At 42.0% G+C, this 18,405-nt stretch overlaps 2 protein-coding genes across 13 annotated transcripts in view; both read left to right on the top strand.

Moving 5' to 3' along the window:
- Nucleotides 1-1,439: 1,439 nt before the first annotated feature.
- Nucleotides 1,440-11,750, top strand: LOC129854619 (signal peptide peptidase-like 2A). Of its 5 annotated transcripts, XM_055921878.1 has the most exons (18): nucleotides 1,440-1,660; nucleotides 2,138-2,248; nucleotides 2,432-2,614; nucleotides 2,808-2,897; nucleotides 3,095-3,228; nucleotides 3,364-3,524; nucleotides 3,737-3,833; nucleotides 4,787-4,888; nucleotides 5,809-5,890; nucleotides 6,459-6,533; nucleotides 6,639-6,695; nucleotides 7,121-7,168; nucleotides 8,808-8,907; nucleotides 9,813-9,893; nucleotides 9,974-10,134; nucleotides 10,361-10,394; nucleotides 10,787-10,832; nucleotides 11,215-11,750. In XM_055921878.1, the coding sequence occupies exons 1-17, from the start codon at nucleotides 1,607-1,609 to the stop codon at nucleotides 10,801-10,803; spliced, it is 1,587 nt and encodes a 528-aa protein (XP_055777853.1). In that variant the 5' UTR covers nucleotides 1,440-1,606; the 3' UTR covers nucleotides 10,804-10,832; nucleotides 11,215-11,750. The 5 variants fall into 5 exon arrangements, with proteins under 5 accessions (XP_055777853.1, XP_055777851.1, XP_055777854.1 ...); XM_055921876.1 differs by lacking the exon at nucleotides 10,787-10,832 and having other exon boundaries at nucleotides 10,361-10,432; XM_055921875.1 differs by lacking the exon at nucleotides 10,787-10,832 and having other exon boundaries at nucleotides 1,441-1,660.
- A 901-nt stretch (nucleotides 11,751-12,651) lies between these two features.
- trpm7 (transient receptor potential cation channel, subfamily M, member 7) overlaps nucleotides 12,652-18,405 on the top strand; it is a 78,148-nt gene continuing 72,394 nt past the window's right edge. For 5 of the 8 annotated variants that reach the window (XM_055921851.1, XM_055921850.1, XM_055921849.1 and 2 more), the window contains exon 1: nucleotides 12,654-12,840. In XM_055921851.1, the coding sequence (XP_055777826.1) occupies nucleotides 12,838-12,840 (3 nt within the window). In that variant the 5' untranslated portion in view covers nucleotides 12,654-12,837. Of the gene's footprint in view, nucleotides 12,841-18,405 lie in introns of all 8 variants that reach the window. The other 3 variants (XM_055921853.1, XM_055921856.1, XM_055921852.1) reach the window with 2 other exon arrangements.

Below are 18,405 nucleotides of genomic sequence, written 5' to 3'. Positions count from 1 at the left end.
TAGGCCTTGCCTGTATTTATAGTCGGATTTGTGGAAAAATTACCTTTCATGTGGTGGCTGGGCCACTGTGGAGATATGAGGCACATGATTAGTAGTATCTGCTTCATTATCAAATCATAAACTACAAACTTTAAACTACAGACTTGAAATGTCTATCTGTTTGTGTCCCAAATGGAACCCTAGTCCTCATATAGTGTGCTACTTTTGAACAGAGACACATGGGCCCTGATCAAAATTAATGCACTATATAGGGCATATGTTGAAATTGGGAACAGAGACCATTTTAACCTCTTAATTCTGTTAAACATCCCATGTTCTTTGAGTTGCCTTCAGGAGTAAGTAAAGAATGCTGTTTTCCAATGAACTTGAAATGTGTAGGTAGGGCACACTGGACCATTTTGTTTCTTTTACACACTTGTTCAGAAGCTTTAAAGCTTTTGTATTGATTTCAGCCAATGTGTTTTTATACATGTAGTATTTTTCTCATTCGTTAGCTAGAATCTTAATAATAAAAAATTCTATGCCATCTTAGAGAAGTCTTTCTTTGTCAGATTTGACTAGATATATCTGATCGTCCTCTCCTGGAACACTCAAATGACACCCTATTCCCTATATAGTGCACTACTACCATATGGGGCCTGGCCAAAAGTAGTGCACTATAAAGGAAATGGTGCAATTTGGGAAACATACTCAGTTTAATGACCCATCACTATGATAAATAGATGTTAATAACACTTACCCCCTTACATGGTCAATATGTGGACAAGGAGAAAATCTCATGTGGTTTCGATCCGCGTCCTCAAAACCCATTGGAGGAGAAGGTCAGAGAGGAGGGGCCCCGGGCTTTCTCGTACAATGGATTTTGAGGAGTCGAGAGGACACAAGGAGTATGCAATTAGATTCTACCACTTGCATGACTTTGACATTTGACTCACAATGCTGCATTCAAAACAACTGGGAACTCAGGAATCTCTCACTTCTGAAATCAGTGCGTTCAAGACAACTGAGAACTCTGAGGGGGAAAAAACTAGCTTCGACTGAGAAAAATATTTTGGATGGTCAACCAACTTGGAATTCCATGTCGGAAACTAGGCCATCTTTCTAGAGCTCCTTCTTCTGACCTGAAGATCCCTGACGTCATGATTTGACAACGTTTTTTCCCCAGTTGTCTTGAAAGGACAATAATCATAGTCATTGGTTGTAATAGATGCCTTAGTTTCCCTGTACACTCACAAACAGAAGGTGTAACCAGACACATCACATGTGAACTATCTTGGGTTAGTTGTAATTATCTTCGGTACACTTGAAGACAGTTATATAAACAACATTTACCATGATATTTATACTGAGAAGAGATATTGACATCTAATGATATGGAAACAGTGAATGCATTGATAAAATGCAGTGCATGTCAGCGTTTGCCAAGATTTTGTCAGCTGTCACGTGATCCATCAGCATGAGAAACAGGAAGGGAATTGCTAACTCTAAAAAACGATGATGCGAGTACAATAAAAGGGACGACATTGAAACTAGTGGTGTGCCAAATCACAGATTATAGTTTTTTTTTCCTGAATACGATTTTTACTCAATTCCGTATGTTACCGACATGGCAAAAACTCCTTGGATTATTATTTTATCAGTCATTCTCCGGTCATCTCAGGTAAAATGGGAAGGTAGCTGTTATGCTAGCTAAAGCTCGCTAGTTAGCTCACGGTATTTATCATAACAGTACAGAGATAGATGTAGCTAGCTAGCAAGCCAGGCACAACTATGTCGACAACTATGTGATATTTATTTCACAAATACTATCGACAAATGGATAATGTCACCTTTACAATTGTCATTTCGAGTGTCTATCCTGTTAGGCAAGTGTGCCATGTTCATGTAGCTAGCTAGCCAATTAGCCACCAGCTAAGTTTGCCAGCTGAGCTCTTTTCTGGCTTGGCTATGGGGAAGTACCCACCTTTCCAGGCTTCAGAGTGGAACAGATACTGACAGTGTAATGAAAAAGTGTTACACTGCTAACACTGATCAGTCTCTGAACAAACGATCTGTTGTTGTTTCTTATACTTTGTTTACTTTGAAATACATGTTGGTTGTATGTATTTCACTTAGTTACTGTTTTTATTCCACACAGGTGATCTGTCAAGAGGCAATCTTGCACATCTCAAATGGAGCCACAGATAAAGAATACTGCCTGGTCTACAACTCCTTATGGACCAACCTGTCACTCTCACTCAGCGCTGCTGTAAGTCCAGTCCAGCAACATCGCCATTCTGATATTCAGCTACCCTATGCCCCCATTTGCTCCAACCTCGACTGACATCCAGCCTGCTGTTAGGTGGCTCTGGGATTCAGCCTTGCTACAGTGACAATACATCATATCTATTAATATATTGATTGTCTAACTGTACCTGTTGTCCTGTGTTAGACTGCGTATCCTCTGGTGAACCTGTCGTCCAGGCCACTGTGTAGCTCTGCAGGGGTGAGCCCAGACATAGTGAGAGGCAAGGCGGTGGTGGTCATGAGTGGGGAGTGTAACATCAGCCAGAAGGCTGTGGTAGCCCAAGACCTGGGGGCTGCTGCTCTGATCGTTGCCAGCACTAACTCTATGGTAATGCTTTGATAATGGATCTACAATGTATCAAAGGTGTATCTACAATGTATTTACAATGTATCAATAGTGTTACCTCCAATGTGTTTATGATGCAACACTTAATTTACATCTATGGTATAACATGATAGGCCTACATCTTTGTGTGTGCTTTTTAAGACATGTGTTTTGTCTCATTTGATTGCTTCTAAAGAGTCCCCCGGGAGCCAATGTGACAGAGTATGAGAAGGTCCAGATTCCGCTGGCTCTGATGAGATACATGGACTTCCTGGACGCACAGAATGTGAGTTCTCTGATACTGTAGGTCCTCTGGTATAGAGGTCACTACAACGCACTATAAGATATGGTATAGTGCTTATTCACGCCTTCTAATTGACTTCTCATCTACAGTATTTATTTCAATCAATAAGAATAGACATGAGACACTAGTGTGTGTTTCTCAGGTGTGTTAGTGTTTGATCTCTCTGTGTGTTTCTCCAGGTGTTTGGTGAGGAGATGCAGGTTAGGCTGTATGCCCCGGCCGTGCCTGTGTTTGATGTCAGCATTGTGGTCATGCTTCTCATAGGAGTGGTGACTGTTGCTCTGGGAGGCTACTGGAGCGGAGCCTGTGAGAGGTGAGACTGCACACACACACACACACACACGTTTCTTTATTTCCTTCGGAAAAGGACAGCCATGCACGCTGTCCACTCTTCAGCCACTCTACACTCTGTGTAACAGTCTGTGTGTTGTGTGTGTCTGTGTGTCAGAGAGAGGCTGAGTGCGTCTCGAGGTGGAGGTGGAGGAGGAGGAGGAGAGGAGAAGAGTGACAGTGGGGACTTGGCTCTGTACTCTCCCCTAAAGGTGGTCATTTTTGTAGGTCTGATGTGTCTGATGCTGGTACTCATGTACTTCTTCTACAAGTACCTGGGTGAGTCTTTCACTCTGGACAAACACTGCTTAATATATTTGTATTACATTTTCATAATGTATTACGTTTATTAACAGTTTATTAACAGTTTTATATTCAAAGCAAACATACCACACCAGAAGCTGTTAGACACTCAGTGATCGTCTCATAATGAGTTAGTTCAGGAGTGTTTTGACACTGTGTGTGTGTGTGTGTGTGTGTGTGTGTTCCAGTGTATGTGATCATCGCCATATTTTGCCTAGCGTCAGCCACCGCCCTCTTCAGCTGTCTGGACGCCCTGTTGGACCTGGCCAAGTGTAGCCCCATGAGGTACACACACACACACACACACACACACACACACCACACACCACACACCACACACAGTCACCATTTTCCTAGGGTTCCCATAACAACATAGCCCCCCCCCCAAACAAGGAAAACAAAGTATTGTCTGACAAATGTCACAGCTCATTAAAATCATGGTTTTTACAGAGAGTCAAGGTTTTCTATAGTAACCACGTAAAGTAGGATTTCCCTGTTCCATAGACATCTGTCCTCCCTGTCAGTTTCTCTGTCTGTTCCACAGACATCTGTCCTCCCTGTCAGTTTCTCTGTCTGTTCCACAGACATCTGTCCTCCCTGTCAGTTTCTCTGTCTGTTCCATAGACATCTGTCCTCCCTGTCAGTTTCTCTGTCTGTTCCATAGACATCTGCCCTCCCTGTCTGTTTCTCTGTCTGTTCCACAGACATCTGTCCTCCCTGTCAGTTTCTCTGTCTGTTCCACAGACATCTGTCCTCCCTGTCAGTTTCTCTGTCTGTTCCACAGACATCTGTCCTCCCTGTCAGTTTCTCTGTCTGTTCCACAGACATCTGTCCTCCCTGTCAGTTTCTCTGTCTGTTCCACAGACATCTGTCCTCCCTGTCAGTTTCTCTGTCTGTTCCACAGACATTTGTCCTCCCTGTCTGTTCCTCTGTCTGTCATAAACAACTCATAGGTCATAGTTTCATATGGAAGTTCTGAGAAGTAAAAAATGAAGAAGTGAATCAGGCACATACCAGTCTCCTTGAACATCTCTCTCACTCACTCACTCACTCACTCACTCACTCACTCACTCACTCACTCACACACACACACACACACACACACACACACACACACACACACACACACACACACACACACACACACACACACACACATGTTTTTGTGAGTCATACGGACCTTTCTGTGGTTGCTTGCGGTCTTTCTCTCTTCTCTCATATGTGTTGTGTTCTTCCAGTGTGACGGTCCTGGGTGGGAGTGTATCTGTGAGGTCGGTGCTGCTGTCTGCTGTGTGTGTCACCGTAGCCGTGGTCTGGGGAGTCTACAGGAACGAGGACAGGTACTGTCTATCACACACACACACACACACACACTGACATACACACCCCTTGGGAATTCTGTGGGTGGGACATGGGTGGGACAGGAAGCAGGAAGTGGTGTTTGGGGTGAGGGAGTCTGGAGGACTCAGACGTCATCAACAGAGTAGAGGTGTGTTGTTGCTGTTAGTTTAGTTTTAGCTTAGTTCAGCATCACTCACTGCCTCATTGACTCTGACTACTGTCTCTGAATGTGTCTCAAATGGTTCTCTATTCCCTATATAGTGCTACTTATGCTGGTCAAAAGTAGTGCACTTATAGGGAGTAGGGTGCAATTTGAGACGCGCTTTCTGACAGACAGAAACTCTTAGTCTCTAATTTCCAATAACAGAATAACATCATGGTGGGTAATGTTTGTGTGTGTATTCATACAGGCTAGTGACTGTCCTTAGACCTTAGCACAGTAGAGGTATTAGTGGACAGGATCATTAAATGTCCCCAGTCTACAACAGCAACACACGGTCCGCAGCTAATCTCCTATGAAACTTTTCCATGAGCGAAAGCATGGTGGATAATTATAATGTTCTAGAGAATGTGGTTTCACTTCCCTTTCCACCCTCACACATTGTAACTCACTCAGATTATACATTTACTCATTCACTGGATCATTACTTGGAAATTGCTCTTATTTTTGCATTTATAAAACTCTTAACTAAAACTAAACTAACAATGAATTCCTGGGCTATTTCAGGGTAAAGCACAGGAACCATTGTCAATGGTTGTCCTCATGTTTGTGAGGATAAGCTTGACATGCACTTTATAACCTATTTCTTTATTACCTTTATTTAATCCGTTTGGTTATATTTAATAGTTAGTTGACAGGCTGAAGTGTGTTGTTGAAAAAAATGAAGAAAATAAACCTTGTACTCTACTTGATTGCCAGGTGGATCTGGATCCTACAGGACCTCCTGGGTGTGGCCTTCTGTCTCAACTTCCTAAAGACCATCTCACTGTCCAACTTCAAGGTGAAATCATCACTCTACCCTCTGATCTTCAGTCACAAAGAGGGCCACTCTCTGGCTGAGACAGTTGGACACGTCCATAGAGATAGATCAATACTTGGAAATAAACTGTTTTTACATTGACATTTAAAACGGTGGAAGTCCTCAAGTAGTCAACTGGGTGGGATCAGCCAATGAATTATACTCGTGAGAAAAAATTACGTAACTGCAGGTGGCAGTAGATCACAAACCTTGGCTTTTATACCTGTTCAAACAACACACTCCAGATGGCAGTATGCACCATTTCAGTTTGTTTACCAACTCATAGAAGTAGTAGAAGAAAAAGTACTACTTCAAAATGGAGATCGCCTCAATGGCGCTGCCTATAATCTAACAGACGCCATAATGGGTCAGGTAAAAAGATGTAGTCTAACTAAGTCTATGGACACGTCTCTAAACATCTGTTCTCTCTTTCCCTCTCTCTTTCTTCTCTCTCTCCCTCAACTGACTTCCATTCCATCCCTCCTCCACCCCCCTCTCTCTCCCCCTCTCTTCCCCTCTTTCCCCCCCCCCCCCCCCCCCCCCCCCGCAGATCTGTGTGATCCTGTTGAGTCTGCTGCTGTTGTATGATGTGTTCTTTGTCTTCATCACTCCTCTGTTCATGCCGGTGAGTCACTTTCCCCTTTGAATACAGTGCAATGTTATTGTTCTATTTTTTTTAATAGACAGGTTAAATACATTGTCCCACGTTTGAAGTGTTTTATATTTACAGAATGGGGAGAGCATCATGGTCCAAGTGGCCCTGGGTCCAGATGCAGCAGGAGAGAAGGTAACCACTCATCTGTCTGTCTCTCTGTTTGTCTGCCTGTCTGCCTATATGTCTCTCTCTCTCTGTGTCTGTCAAAACTTGAATCTTCAATCTCTGGATGTTAAAATGGCTTGATTAACAATCAGTAGGGTCAGGAGTTTTCCTTGACTGAGTGTTCCCCGACCCAGTAAACACTCCTGCCCCTAACTAGAATCAGGCTACGTAGCTGTGATCTCATCTGCTGTGTACCGTTGCAGCATTGCGGTCTGAATGGCTGACTGTCTAACTGAGGATGCGTTTCAAATGGCACCCTATTCCTTACATAGTGCGTTACTTTTGACCAGAGCGCCTTGGGCCCTGATTAAAAGTAGTGCACTATGTAGGGAATAGTGCCATTTGGGATGCAAACTGACTGCGTCTGGTTGGGGTGTTCTGTCTCGACGCAGGGTAACACGGTGGAGGTGCCAGCACAACCCTCGACTCCATATGAGAAAGTAAGACCCCAGCGCTTTACTGCTCAGCTTCATATGTACTGTTAATTATCAATTCATCTCTACTACTCAGATTCATATGTACTGTTAATTATCAATTCATCTCTACTACTCAGATTCATATGTACTGTTAATTATCAATTCATCTCTACTACTCAGATTCATATGTACTGTTAATTATCAAATCAATTCATCTCTACTACTCAGATTCATATGTACTGTTAATTATCAATTCATCTCTACTACTCAGCTTCATATGTACTGTTAATTATCAAATCAATTCATCTCTACTACTCAGATTCATATGTACTGTTAATTATCAATTCATCTCTACTACTCAGCTTCATATGTACTGTTAATTATCAAATCAATTCATCTCTACTACTCAGATTCATATGTACTGTTAATTATCAATTCATCTCTACTACTCAGCTTCATATGTACTGTTAATTATCAATTCATCTCTACTACTCAGATTCATATGTACTGTTAATTATCAATTCATCTCTACTACTCAGCTTCATATGTACTGTTAATTATCAAATCAATTCATCTCTACTACTCAGATTCATATGTACTGTTAATTATCAATTCATCTCTACTACTCAGATTCATATGTACTGTTAATTATCAAATCATCTCTACTACTCAGATTCATATGTACTGTTAATTATCAATTCATCTCTACTACTCAGATTCATATGTACTGTTAATTATCAAATCAATTCATCTCTACTACTCAGATTCATATGTACTGTTAATTATCAATTCATCTCTACTACTCAGATTCATATGTACTGTTAATTATCAATTCATCTCTACTACTCAGATTCATATGTACTGTTAATTATCAATTCATCTCTACTACTCAGATTCATATGTACTGTTAATTATCAAATCAATTCATCTCTGCGCTCTGTTGTTAGTTTTAGAAAGACATTGTTTCACAAACAATGAAGTCAAACAGCCATATATGTTATTCTGGGGTAAGACAGTTCTACTAAGTTCATAAGACATATTCTTCAAGAATAATTGGGCATTTTATATAAATATTGTAGATTGTTCCTTGCTTTGGAAATGTAAACATATGTTTACCATGCCAATAAAGACCCTAAAATTGAAATGGAATTGAGAGACAGAACATACAGTACATACCAACCAACTGTCACATGACCGGCTCTTATGTCACGTGACAGCTGTGTTAACGTCTGATTCGTCATGTATAGGGCCAAGAGTTTTTTTCCGTTTTTATCACAAGTAGTCCTGGCTCTAACAAACTTCTTAATCTGAATTTAATAAAACATTGATATATTTGTTGTGTGATTTGGTGAACTGATTGCTTTCCTGTGTGTCTCATGTTCATGTCATTAACAAACACTACGGCTTGACAGTTGGCATATTTACATTACATGTATGTCTGTTTTCTGTTTTGTAATGGAAGTACTGTAATTGGTTTTGATTCAGAATCTATCATAGTGAATCCTCAGTAAGTCTCTCTGTGATTTGATTTGAGTTTTAGTTTAGTTTTGGTTGAGCTTTAGTTAACTGTTAGTCAATTGTTATTTAACAGCGTGTTAGATGGTTTTTATTTAATCATTAGTTGACCGTTAGTTGACCGTTGCCTGTGTTGTCTCCCTGGTAGCTCCCGGTAGTGATGCGTGTTCCACGGTTCTCATCTTGGACACAGAACCTGTGTGGCATGCAGTTCTCCATCCTGGGCTATGGGGACATCATCGTACCAGGTGAGATAAACATGGCTGCATCCCAAATGGCATCCTATGCCCTATATAGTGCACTACTTTTGACCAGTGCTAGGTTTGCAAAGGGAGGGTATATTACTGTAAACTTTACAAGTTTACCAGTAAACGACCAGAATTACGGTAACGTACGTTTTTATTTTATCAGATACCATCTAGTGGGCTTTTTGGGTACTTCAGATTATCACCGGTGTCTGTAATTATCTATATACAATAAAATATATACAATAATAAAATAATGACAAAACAGAATGACAAAACTATAAAACATTATCCTAAATATGAACCATCAACTTAGTGAATACCATTAGTGTTTAACAGGAGGGTTTCAGCATGAAATATCTTTCTATTTATTTAACTATGTTAATATGTCTTTGTTGTCAATGTTTTGGTACCAAACTGGTGACAGTTGTGAAGAAAGTCAATAGTTGGAAGAGTTGCAGAGTTAATTGAAAAAAATGCCATTGTTGTTGAAATGCTTTTTTCATTCATTCTTTTTTTTTTCCTTGAACCATATGGTCTATCCACTGGAAACTCATGGACAATATGGACACAGATAAATTACCATAGATTGCCATAGATTACCTGTTAATTACCAAAATGACTGAAGATTCTGGTAACTTTGGTAAATTACCAGTAGCTTTGCAACAATAACCAGAGCCCTATGGGTCCATGTTTCTAGACAATGATCTAAGGTCAGTATTATGCTTCCCTCTATAATGGTTATAATTAGGATGTGTGGAGAGTGTAAGCTGATCCTAGATCTGTTCATAAGGTAATTTTCTTCCTGGTGCGATCTAAAGCTCCATCTTCACACCCTTCTGTTCTGCCTTCTCATTGGACGATAGCTTCAGACCTTCATATATTCTGTTTGCTGATTGGCCCAACAGGTCTTCTTGTGGCCTATTGCAGCAGGTTTGATGTGTGGGTCAACAGCCCCAAGAAGATCTACCTTTTCTGCTGCTGCATAGGTAACGACATGGACATTATCAATATGTTACTGATCATTATCATCATCGTGTTGATCATCTCCTCTCCACCCCTCCCCCAGCCTACCTGTGTGGTATGGTTTTGACGTTTGCGGTGATGTTGGTGACTAAGATGGGGCAGCCAGCCCTGCTCTACCTGGTTCCATTCACCCTGCTAGGATCTGCTCTGCTGGCCTGGAGGAGAGGGGAGATGAGGCAGTTCTGGAACGGGACAACCTACGAGGTGAGAGGACAAGACACTTTTCCTTAGGTGGTTGGAATTCAGTTTATTTAATTAAATTTAATTGAATATTTGATCACTTCAAAGGGTTTGGGCCTAATTCCATTTCCAACTCAGGAAATGAATTTAAATTTGATTATACATGTTTTTGTTCTCATTATGTATTTCTAATATGGAGGGTTGTTTACAGTAGTGTGTGATGTAATGATGATGATTTAATCTCCATCAGGTGTTGGACTCCACCAGGGAACCCTTACTGCCAGGTGTGCTTTCACCCCCTGACCTCTAACCCCTGAGGCCAGTAAGGGCTACTCACGCTCTCTTCTACTGCATCCTCCCCGCCATCTAGCTACCCTATGTCTCCAGACTACCATTATGTTTTCTTCTTTCACAGCCTTTCAGCCTTTACTTCAAACATTTAGCAAATCAAAAACATAACACTGGAATGTCAACTTGAGTTATGTGTAATATCATGTTACATACTCAGACCAGCTGTACCCGACGTGGTCACTAGATGTCACTAGATTCCTGGAAATGCCAGATTTCACTCTAGCTTGGACACACACACACATTTAGGTTAGAAAAGTCTGTTTCTATTGTTTTATTTCTTTAGTCTGTTTGTCAATGTCTGCATCCCTTAATTTTTTTTCAACAGCCGTCCATCTCTCCTAACCAGAGTACAATCATCTCATAACGTTTTTGTGAGTTTGAATTTTCCCCGTGCAGCTGTGTTTTATTCAGAGGGGGAGTTGCCACGTGGGAGCTTTGTTTGTTGTTTATGTTTTGTCATGTGCGTGTCATCATGCTTTCTGTAAACCTGTGGTTTGCTTCTGTTCAGAAGGGTGAACATTTCAGAACGTTGCAGTTAGAAATGCAATGCATAGAACAGACACAATAGGCTATTCTCTATGACAATGAAGATAAATGTCTGTTCTACATGAACGTTCTGTACAGTTTCACCCTCCTGAATAAGCCTGGGCTGTGCAAAGCAGACTGTCTGTTGGCTACTGGACTAAGCTTTATGTTGTATCACATATGTCTGTCTTATACTGATAAACTCCTCTCCTCCACTCCCTCTCCTAGATGGAACACCTGACGATGGCAGCGGAGGAGGAAAGTGCTGACTACAGCTGATCTAGGAGCCAACTAACAAACCAAACGCAGGGGCTCTTTTCTACTCTTCAAATCAAGCATCTAGTTTATCATCCATGGGATGCAAGGGAAATACTATAGCTAGTCTATCAATCAATAAGGATTTATACTGTGGAGGGGCAAGGGGTCAGGGGTGGGTTAGGGGTATTGATTGTACAGTGTGGGTCTCTGTTGATTAGACCGTTTAATTGGAGAGGCTTACTAGTGGCTAAGAACTATAATATTAAAATGATGCCTAAACTGTGTTGCCTTGGTAAAAGATACAATTGATTTATTGAGAAAGCACTTTAATACTCATGTTGGCAGGTTTTGGGGGATTTTAAATTCAAAGTTAAACTGTAGGTGAAGATAGATTTTTTGTATTTTCTTCGATAACAGCTGTTCTGGGGTTTTCTGTATAACTTGTTTGTGTTATTGAGAAACACAATCTTTGATTGCTTGTGTTGCCTTAAATTAGTCCAATCTGATTTGAGCTCTGAGTGTGTTCTGTGGCCTGTACTTTATCTAACACTTCATGTCTCTTTAAAGCTCACAGTTAACTATGACATAACTGATTGAAATAATGATAGACTAACAAAAACTCACTGTATAAGTTGAATCAGCTGTGTTACTGCCTCGCTGGAGCAAAAGCCTGCACCCACACCGGCCCTTTGCAGATATCTTTGTCCACCTGTGAGCTAGGTCACTGTGGGGATGGGGCTGGTCAGTGTTACACGGCTCTGTACCTGTACTTGTTACCACCGGTACTTTAGAAAGAGCAAATATTGAGTTAGTGAGTTTGGGAAGGCACTGACTGACTGCTGAGCCCATGGTACCCATTAATGAATTACTTTATAGATTTGTATTGTCTAACTACCATCCTCATAAATGTACAGAGAGAGTGAGAAAGAGGGAGGGTGGGGGAGGAAGGCCTGGGACGAGTGAGGAGGAAGGGGGAGAGCGAGAATAGCAGAGAAAGGGAGGGAGATGGAGAGCTCAAACTTGGAGAGTACAGTAAAGAGGGAGAACAAGTTAGGGAGGTGGCTTTTTGTACTGTTGCAAAATGTAATTTTTTGGGGTTCATCTGTGGAGTTCGTCATGTTTCAGCCTGTTGTAGCTTATTACTGGTGACTTGCCACTTCTTGCCTACATACCAGTCAGATTGAGAATGAGAAGTATGTAGATCTACCACATTGACCTAGAAACCTGTTTACAGTACACGCTTACGCCTGTTGCATAATATATTTATCCAAACACTCATCCCATGGCAATACACTTTAATTTCAATGCGGGTATTAATCAATCAAATAATTGATCAATATTCAGGTCTTTGACCCCCCCCCTGTCATGTGACGTGCTCAGTGCTCGGGGGCTGACTCAGCTGGCTTCGTCACGCAGCGGCGTCAGTTCAGAGTCGCACAATTATGAAAAAGCAACCTTCCGCTGGAGCTGCAGCTAGGGCAGATTTCACCAGCGACAACTGGACTTTCCTTCCAAGGCTAACAGAAAAGAACACCGCCGATAGATGGATAAAAGCCTCGGAGAAGCTCTTCCTGAGTCTCAACGGTGAAGAGAATGGTACGAGATCCAACCAAAGTGCTCTTCTGCGTTTGTTTGTCCAGTAGAATGTTTGAGGTAGAATGGGGGCTTCTAGAATGTCAGGTCGGAGGATCGAGCGAGTCGAGGAGGGAGATATGAGTAGTTGGCAGTTATTTACATGCTGCTTGATTGTCAAGAAGATCATGATCAGTTGGTATTGCATACTTGTGTTTAACTATCTATCTAGAATAACGTTGGATATGGTTCAGTGGCTAGCCAGTGCCACCGACATCTGGGTAAAACATCTGGGCATCTTTTGCATTGGTAGTAAAAAGGTATCGGCCGAACGTTCGCTGAAATGCAAACTGCGGCTGGCTGAGTCTAGCGATACCGCGGCTAGGTAGTTGAGCTAGCTAACGTTCGCATTACCATCCATCCACAATGGCGTTAGATGTTAACTAGTGAGCCAACTCCAGTTCGCTCTGTCCGCCAATGGACTTGAGTACAAAGCGATGTGACTGCAGAGCCATGCCAACTCGTGCGTGCACTCGTGCGATGACTTGACAAAGTTGGATTCCAAGAAAAGGGGTGGAGATGACATTGTCCCCGCGAGACAGTACTGGGACCCACAATTCAAGGCTTGCCTTTATCAGTCTTGACTAGTTAGCAAATTAGCCTGCTAGTTTTAATTTTGCGTAAATTATCAGAGATTGTGTCGCTAACTCGTGGTATTGTTGTCTTTGCTATGGCAAGTTGTCATTAAACAATAGCTTAGCCAGCTAAAGTAGCTGACGAATTTCTGTCTTTGTGGAACCCCCGAGGGGAATCAGTCTCTGGATTGTTCATCTAGCTAGCTAACCACCACTGACTAGCATAGTTAAGCTATATATAATGGTTTGAAGCTTCTGATCAGCTTGTGATCAGACCGCTAAAAGTCAGTTGAAAACACACTCTTGAAGAGTTTCAGGCTACATCGTGCCACTGTCAAGTCGTCGCCGGTTCGCGGTTTGGCCAGACAGACAGACACTGCATGTGGCGTCACTAGTTGTGCGCGGTGGTCTGGTTGTCATGCTGCTGTGTGTGATGGTTTGTTGTAGTCCCCATGTGTTCACTGTCCAGCGGTTTACCAGGCCAGATGAATGCATGCAGGCTACAGGATATAGAACGGACACCAGCAAATGGTCCCCCGATATAATATAACATAATTAAACAATAGAAACACATAAGTCCTACTTCCATCTGTTTTAGACTACAGGGGATCATTAGACCACGATTCATTTTTTGCAAGTGTCAAAGGCCTTTATACAGCTCTGTCCATTCTATACTGAACAAAAATTTAAACGCAACATGTAAAGTGTTGGTCCCATGTTTCATGAGCTGAAATAGAAGATACCAGAAATGTTCCATACACAAAAAACTTATTTATCTAAAATGTGTTTACAACCCTGTTAGTAAGCACTTCTCCTTTGCCAAGATAATCCATCTACCTGACAGGTGTGCCATATCAACATGCTGATTGAACAGCAGAATCATTACACAGGTGCACCTTGTGCTGGGGACAATAAAAGGCCACTAAAATGTGCAGTTTTGTCACACAACACATTGCCACAGATGTTTTGAGGGAGTGTGTAATTGGCATGCTGAATGCAGGAATGTCCACCAGAGCTGTTGCCAGAGAATTGAATGTTAATTTCGCTACCATAAACCGCCTCCAACGTTGTTTTAGAGAATTTGGCAGAACTTCCAACCTGCCACACAACTGCAGACCACGTGTATGGTGTTGTGTGGGGGAGAGGTTTGCTGATGTCAACGTTGTGAACAGAGTGCCCCATGGTGAGGTTATGGTATAGGCAGGCTTAAGCTACGGACAATGACACAATTGGATTTTGTCGATGGCAATTTGAATGCACAGATACTGTGATGAGATCCCGAGGCCCATTGGTGTGCCATTCATCTGCCGCCATCTTGTTTCAGCATGATAATGCACAGCCCCATGTCGCAAGGATCTTTACAGAATTCTCGGAAGTTGAAATTGTTCATCCATGGCCTGCATACTCACCAGACATGTCACCCATTGAGCATGTTTGGGATGCTCTGGATCAACGTGTACAACAGCGTGTTCCAGTTCCCGCCAATATTCAGCAACTTCGCACAGCCATTGAATAGGAGTGGGACAACATTCCACAGGCCACAATCAACATCCTGATCAACACAATGCGAATGAGATGTGTTGTGCTGCATGAGGCAAATAGTGATCACACCAGATATTGACTGGTTTTCTGATCCATGCCCCTACCTTTTTTTTTTTAAAGGTATCTGTGACCTACAGATGCATATCTGTATTCCCAGTCATGTGAAATCCATAGATTAGGGCCTAATACATGTATTTCAATTGACTGATATCTTTATATGAACTGTAACTCAGTAAAATCTTTGTTGCATGTTGCGTATATTTTTGTTCAGTATAATTCCAGTAAGAAGGACTTGATGGTGGTGGCTGTGGGTTGAATACTGGGTGTAGGAAAACCAGTCCTGTCTGAACCTGTAATTTCCTTGATGGAGTGAGTGAATGTTATCATTTGTATTCTCTCAAAGTTCTTCCTCTCTCTGCATCAGATGCAGGTTGTTGTAATGCTACTCCTTGTTAGTGTAATGGTCACAGGAGGTTCATGAATAATTCATTACAATGACCTATTATGATGCATTGCTATCACTTTTTATAAGACCTCTAGGTGCCTCTTAAATGGAACTATTTTCCCTATAAAGTGTACTACTTAGTAGTACAATATATAGGGAATATTGTGCCATTGGGATACAGCCCTAGCTTGTGTACACCAACCATGGGTTTTCTGTCAAACTTTCCCAGAAGAGCCTGGTTCTGCAATAAGTTCTGGCCAGGGCAGGTGTTGTGAAACTGCTCCTTGTTTCCCTCAGTCCCTGTCCCCTTTCAGCCTGCCTCAGCTTACAGCCACTTAGCATGTTGTAGCAGTAGGGTGGTTTACCGTAGCCCTGCTGCAGCCAGGCCAGCGCTGCAGAGATAGTCACTTACTCAGCATGTCTCCAAGATCTTCCAACCGGATTATTTTTTTTAAACGCACTGATCTACAAATCATTTTGCATCCCAAATAAATCTGTTTAAAATGTATGGGATCTGGACTAAAGAATCTGCACAGTAACTTGTGTAGGGCAAGCCCCCTGGAATGCACCACCTGACTGTCAGTTTTCTAGAGGGCTAATCATGGACCAAAGGAGACTACTACTGTATAGGAGTCTGGCCTGTTCTATATACAGTAAGCTATAGACTGTTATCACACACATTGTTCCAGTGCATGGAAAGCGTGAGAACAGTGGCACAGTATAGTAGTGAAGGCGGTAGTGTTCTTGTGAAGTAGCAGTAGCATCACTATCTGTCCTCATCCTCCTGTTCTACCTTATTCACTCTGAGAGAAGTCTCTTATATTACACTACTATGCCTACAAGGGCTCCCTGGGAGTGTGAACTGAAGGATCGTCACACTGCTGTCCCGTGACTTTTCACATGGCTCCACACTTGGCTTAGTTTCAAGTTCAAGTTTTATTAGTCACATGGACAGGTACAGTGAAATGCTTAACTTGCAAGCCCTACCCAACAGTGCAGTATTCAATGTCAAAACAGTATCACTAATAGGAATAAATAAATAGAAGAATGAAAGTTATATACAGGGTCAATGCCAGTACCACATTTACAATGTGCAGGAATACTGGAGTAGTTAAGGTTGACATGTAGGCAGGGATCAGGAGAAAGTGACTGGTGGCAGGATTAATAGTAAACAATATGGCAGCTGTATAATGGTGTGTGTGCTAGAGTGTCAGTGTGTGTGTGATAGGTGACTATACATGTAAATAGGAGTAATAGTGACCAGTAGCAGGATAAATATACAGCACCAGTCAAAAGTCTGGACACACCTACTCATTCAAGGGTTTTTCTATATTTTTACTATTTTCTACACTGTAGAATAATAGTGAAGACATTATGTCAAATTTATGCAGAAATCGAGGTAGTCACAACAATAAACACAGTGTGCTTAAACTAATAACACACAAATTATTGTATTTTTCTTGAATACATAATTTAAACTTTCAAATTGTAGGTTGGAAAAAGTATGTAAACCCCTAGGCTAAGACTTCTCCAAAAGCTAATTGGAGTCAGGAGTCGGCTAACCTGGAGTCCAATCAATGAGACGAGATTGGAGATGTTGGTTAGAGCTGCCTTGCCCTATAAAAACACTCACAAAAGAGTGAGTTTGCTATTTACAAGAAGCATTGCTTGATGTGAACCATGCCTCGAACAAAAGAGATCTCAGAAGACTTAAGTTTAAGAATTGTTGACTTGCTGGAAAGGGTTACAAAAGTATCTTGAGAAGCCTTGATGTCCATCAGTCCACGGTAAGACAAATTGTCTATAAATGGAGAAAGTTAAACACTTGCTACTCTCCCTAGGAATGGCCGTCCTACAAAGATGACTGCAAGAGCACAGCGCAGAATAATCAATGAGGTTAAGAATTCTAGTGTCAGCTAAAGACTTACAGAAATCTCTGGAACATGCTAACATCTCTGTTGACGAGTCTACGATACGTAAAACACTAAAGAAGAATGGTGTTCATGGGAGGACACCATGGAAGAAGCCACTGCTGTTCAAAAAAAACATTGCTGCACGTCTGAAGTTTGCAAAAGAGCACCTGGATGTTCCACAGTGCTACTGGCAAAATTATTCTGTGGACAGCAGAAACTACAGTTGAGTTGTTTGGAAGGAATACACAACACTATGTGTTGAGAAAAAAAGGCACAGCACAGCACACCAACATCAAAACCTCATCCCAACTGTAAACTATGGTGGAGGAAGCATCATGGTTTGGGGCTGCTTTGCTGCCTCAGGGACTGGACAGCTTGCTATCATCGACGGAAAAATTAATTCCCAAGTTTATCAAGACAATTTGCAGGAGAATGTTAGGCTGTCCGCCAATTGAAGCTCAACAGAAGTTAGGTGATGCAACAGAATGGCTTGAACAGAAGGAAAATCCGCTTTCTGTGGTGGCCCAGTCAGTCCTGACCTCAACCCGATTTGAGATGCTGTGGCATGACCTCGAGGCAGTTCACACCGGACATCCCAACAATATTGCTGAACTGAAACAGTTTTGTAAAGAGGAATGGTCCAAAATTTTTCCTGACAGTTGTGCAGGTCTGATCCTCAACTACAGAAAATGTTTGGTTGAGGTTATTGCTGCCAAGGGAGGGTCAACCTGCTATTAAATCCAAGGGTTCACATACTTTTTCTTGCCACTAAGTCCTGGATGGCTGGGACCTCGCCCCCAGTAATGCGCTAAGCTGTCTGCACAACCCTCTGTAAGGCCTTCCGTCTGCAGTTGCCATACTAGATGGTAATACAAGCAGTCAGGATGCTCTCCATAGTGCAGCTGTAAAAGTTCCTAAGGATCTGAGTGGCCATGCCAAATGGTTTCAACCTCCTAAGGGAGAAGAGGCGCTGCCGTGCCTTCTTCACCACTGTGCTGGTGTGAGAGGACCATGTTAAGTCCTCAGTGATGTGGACACAGAGGAACTTGACACT

Source organism: Salvelinus fontinalis, chromosome 4 (assembly GCF_029448725.1).
Source record: "Salvelinus fontinalis isolate EN_2023a chromosome 4, ASM2944872v1, whole genome shotgun sequence".
NCBI lineage: Eukaryota > Metazoa > Chordata > Actinopteri > Salmoniformes > Salmonidae > Salvelinus > Salvelinus fontinalis.
This window is presented reverse-complemented; position numbering and strand designations above follow the sequence as displayed.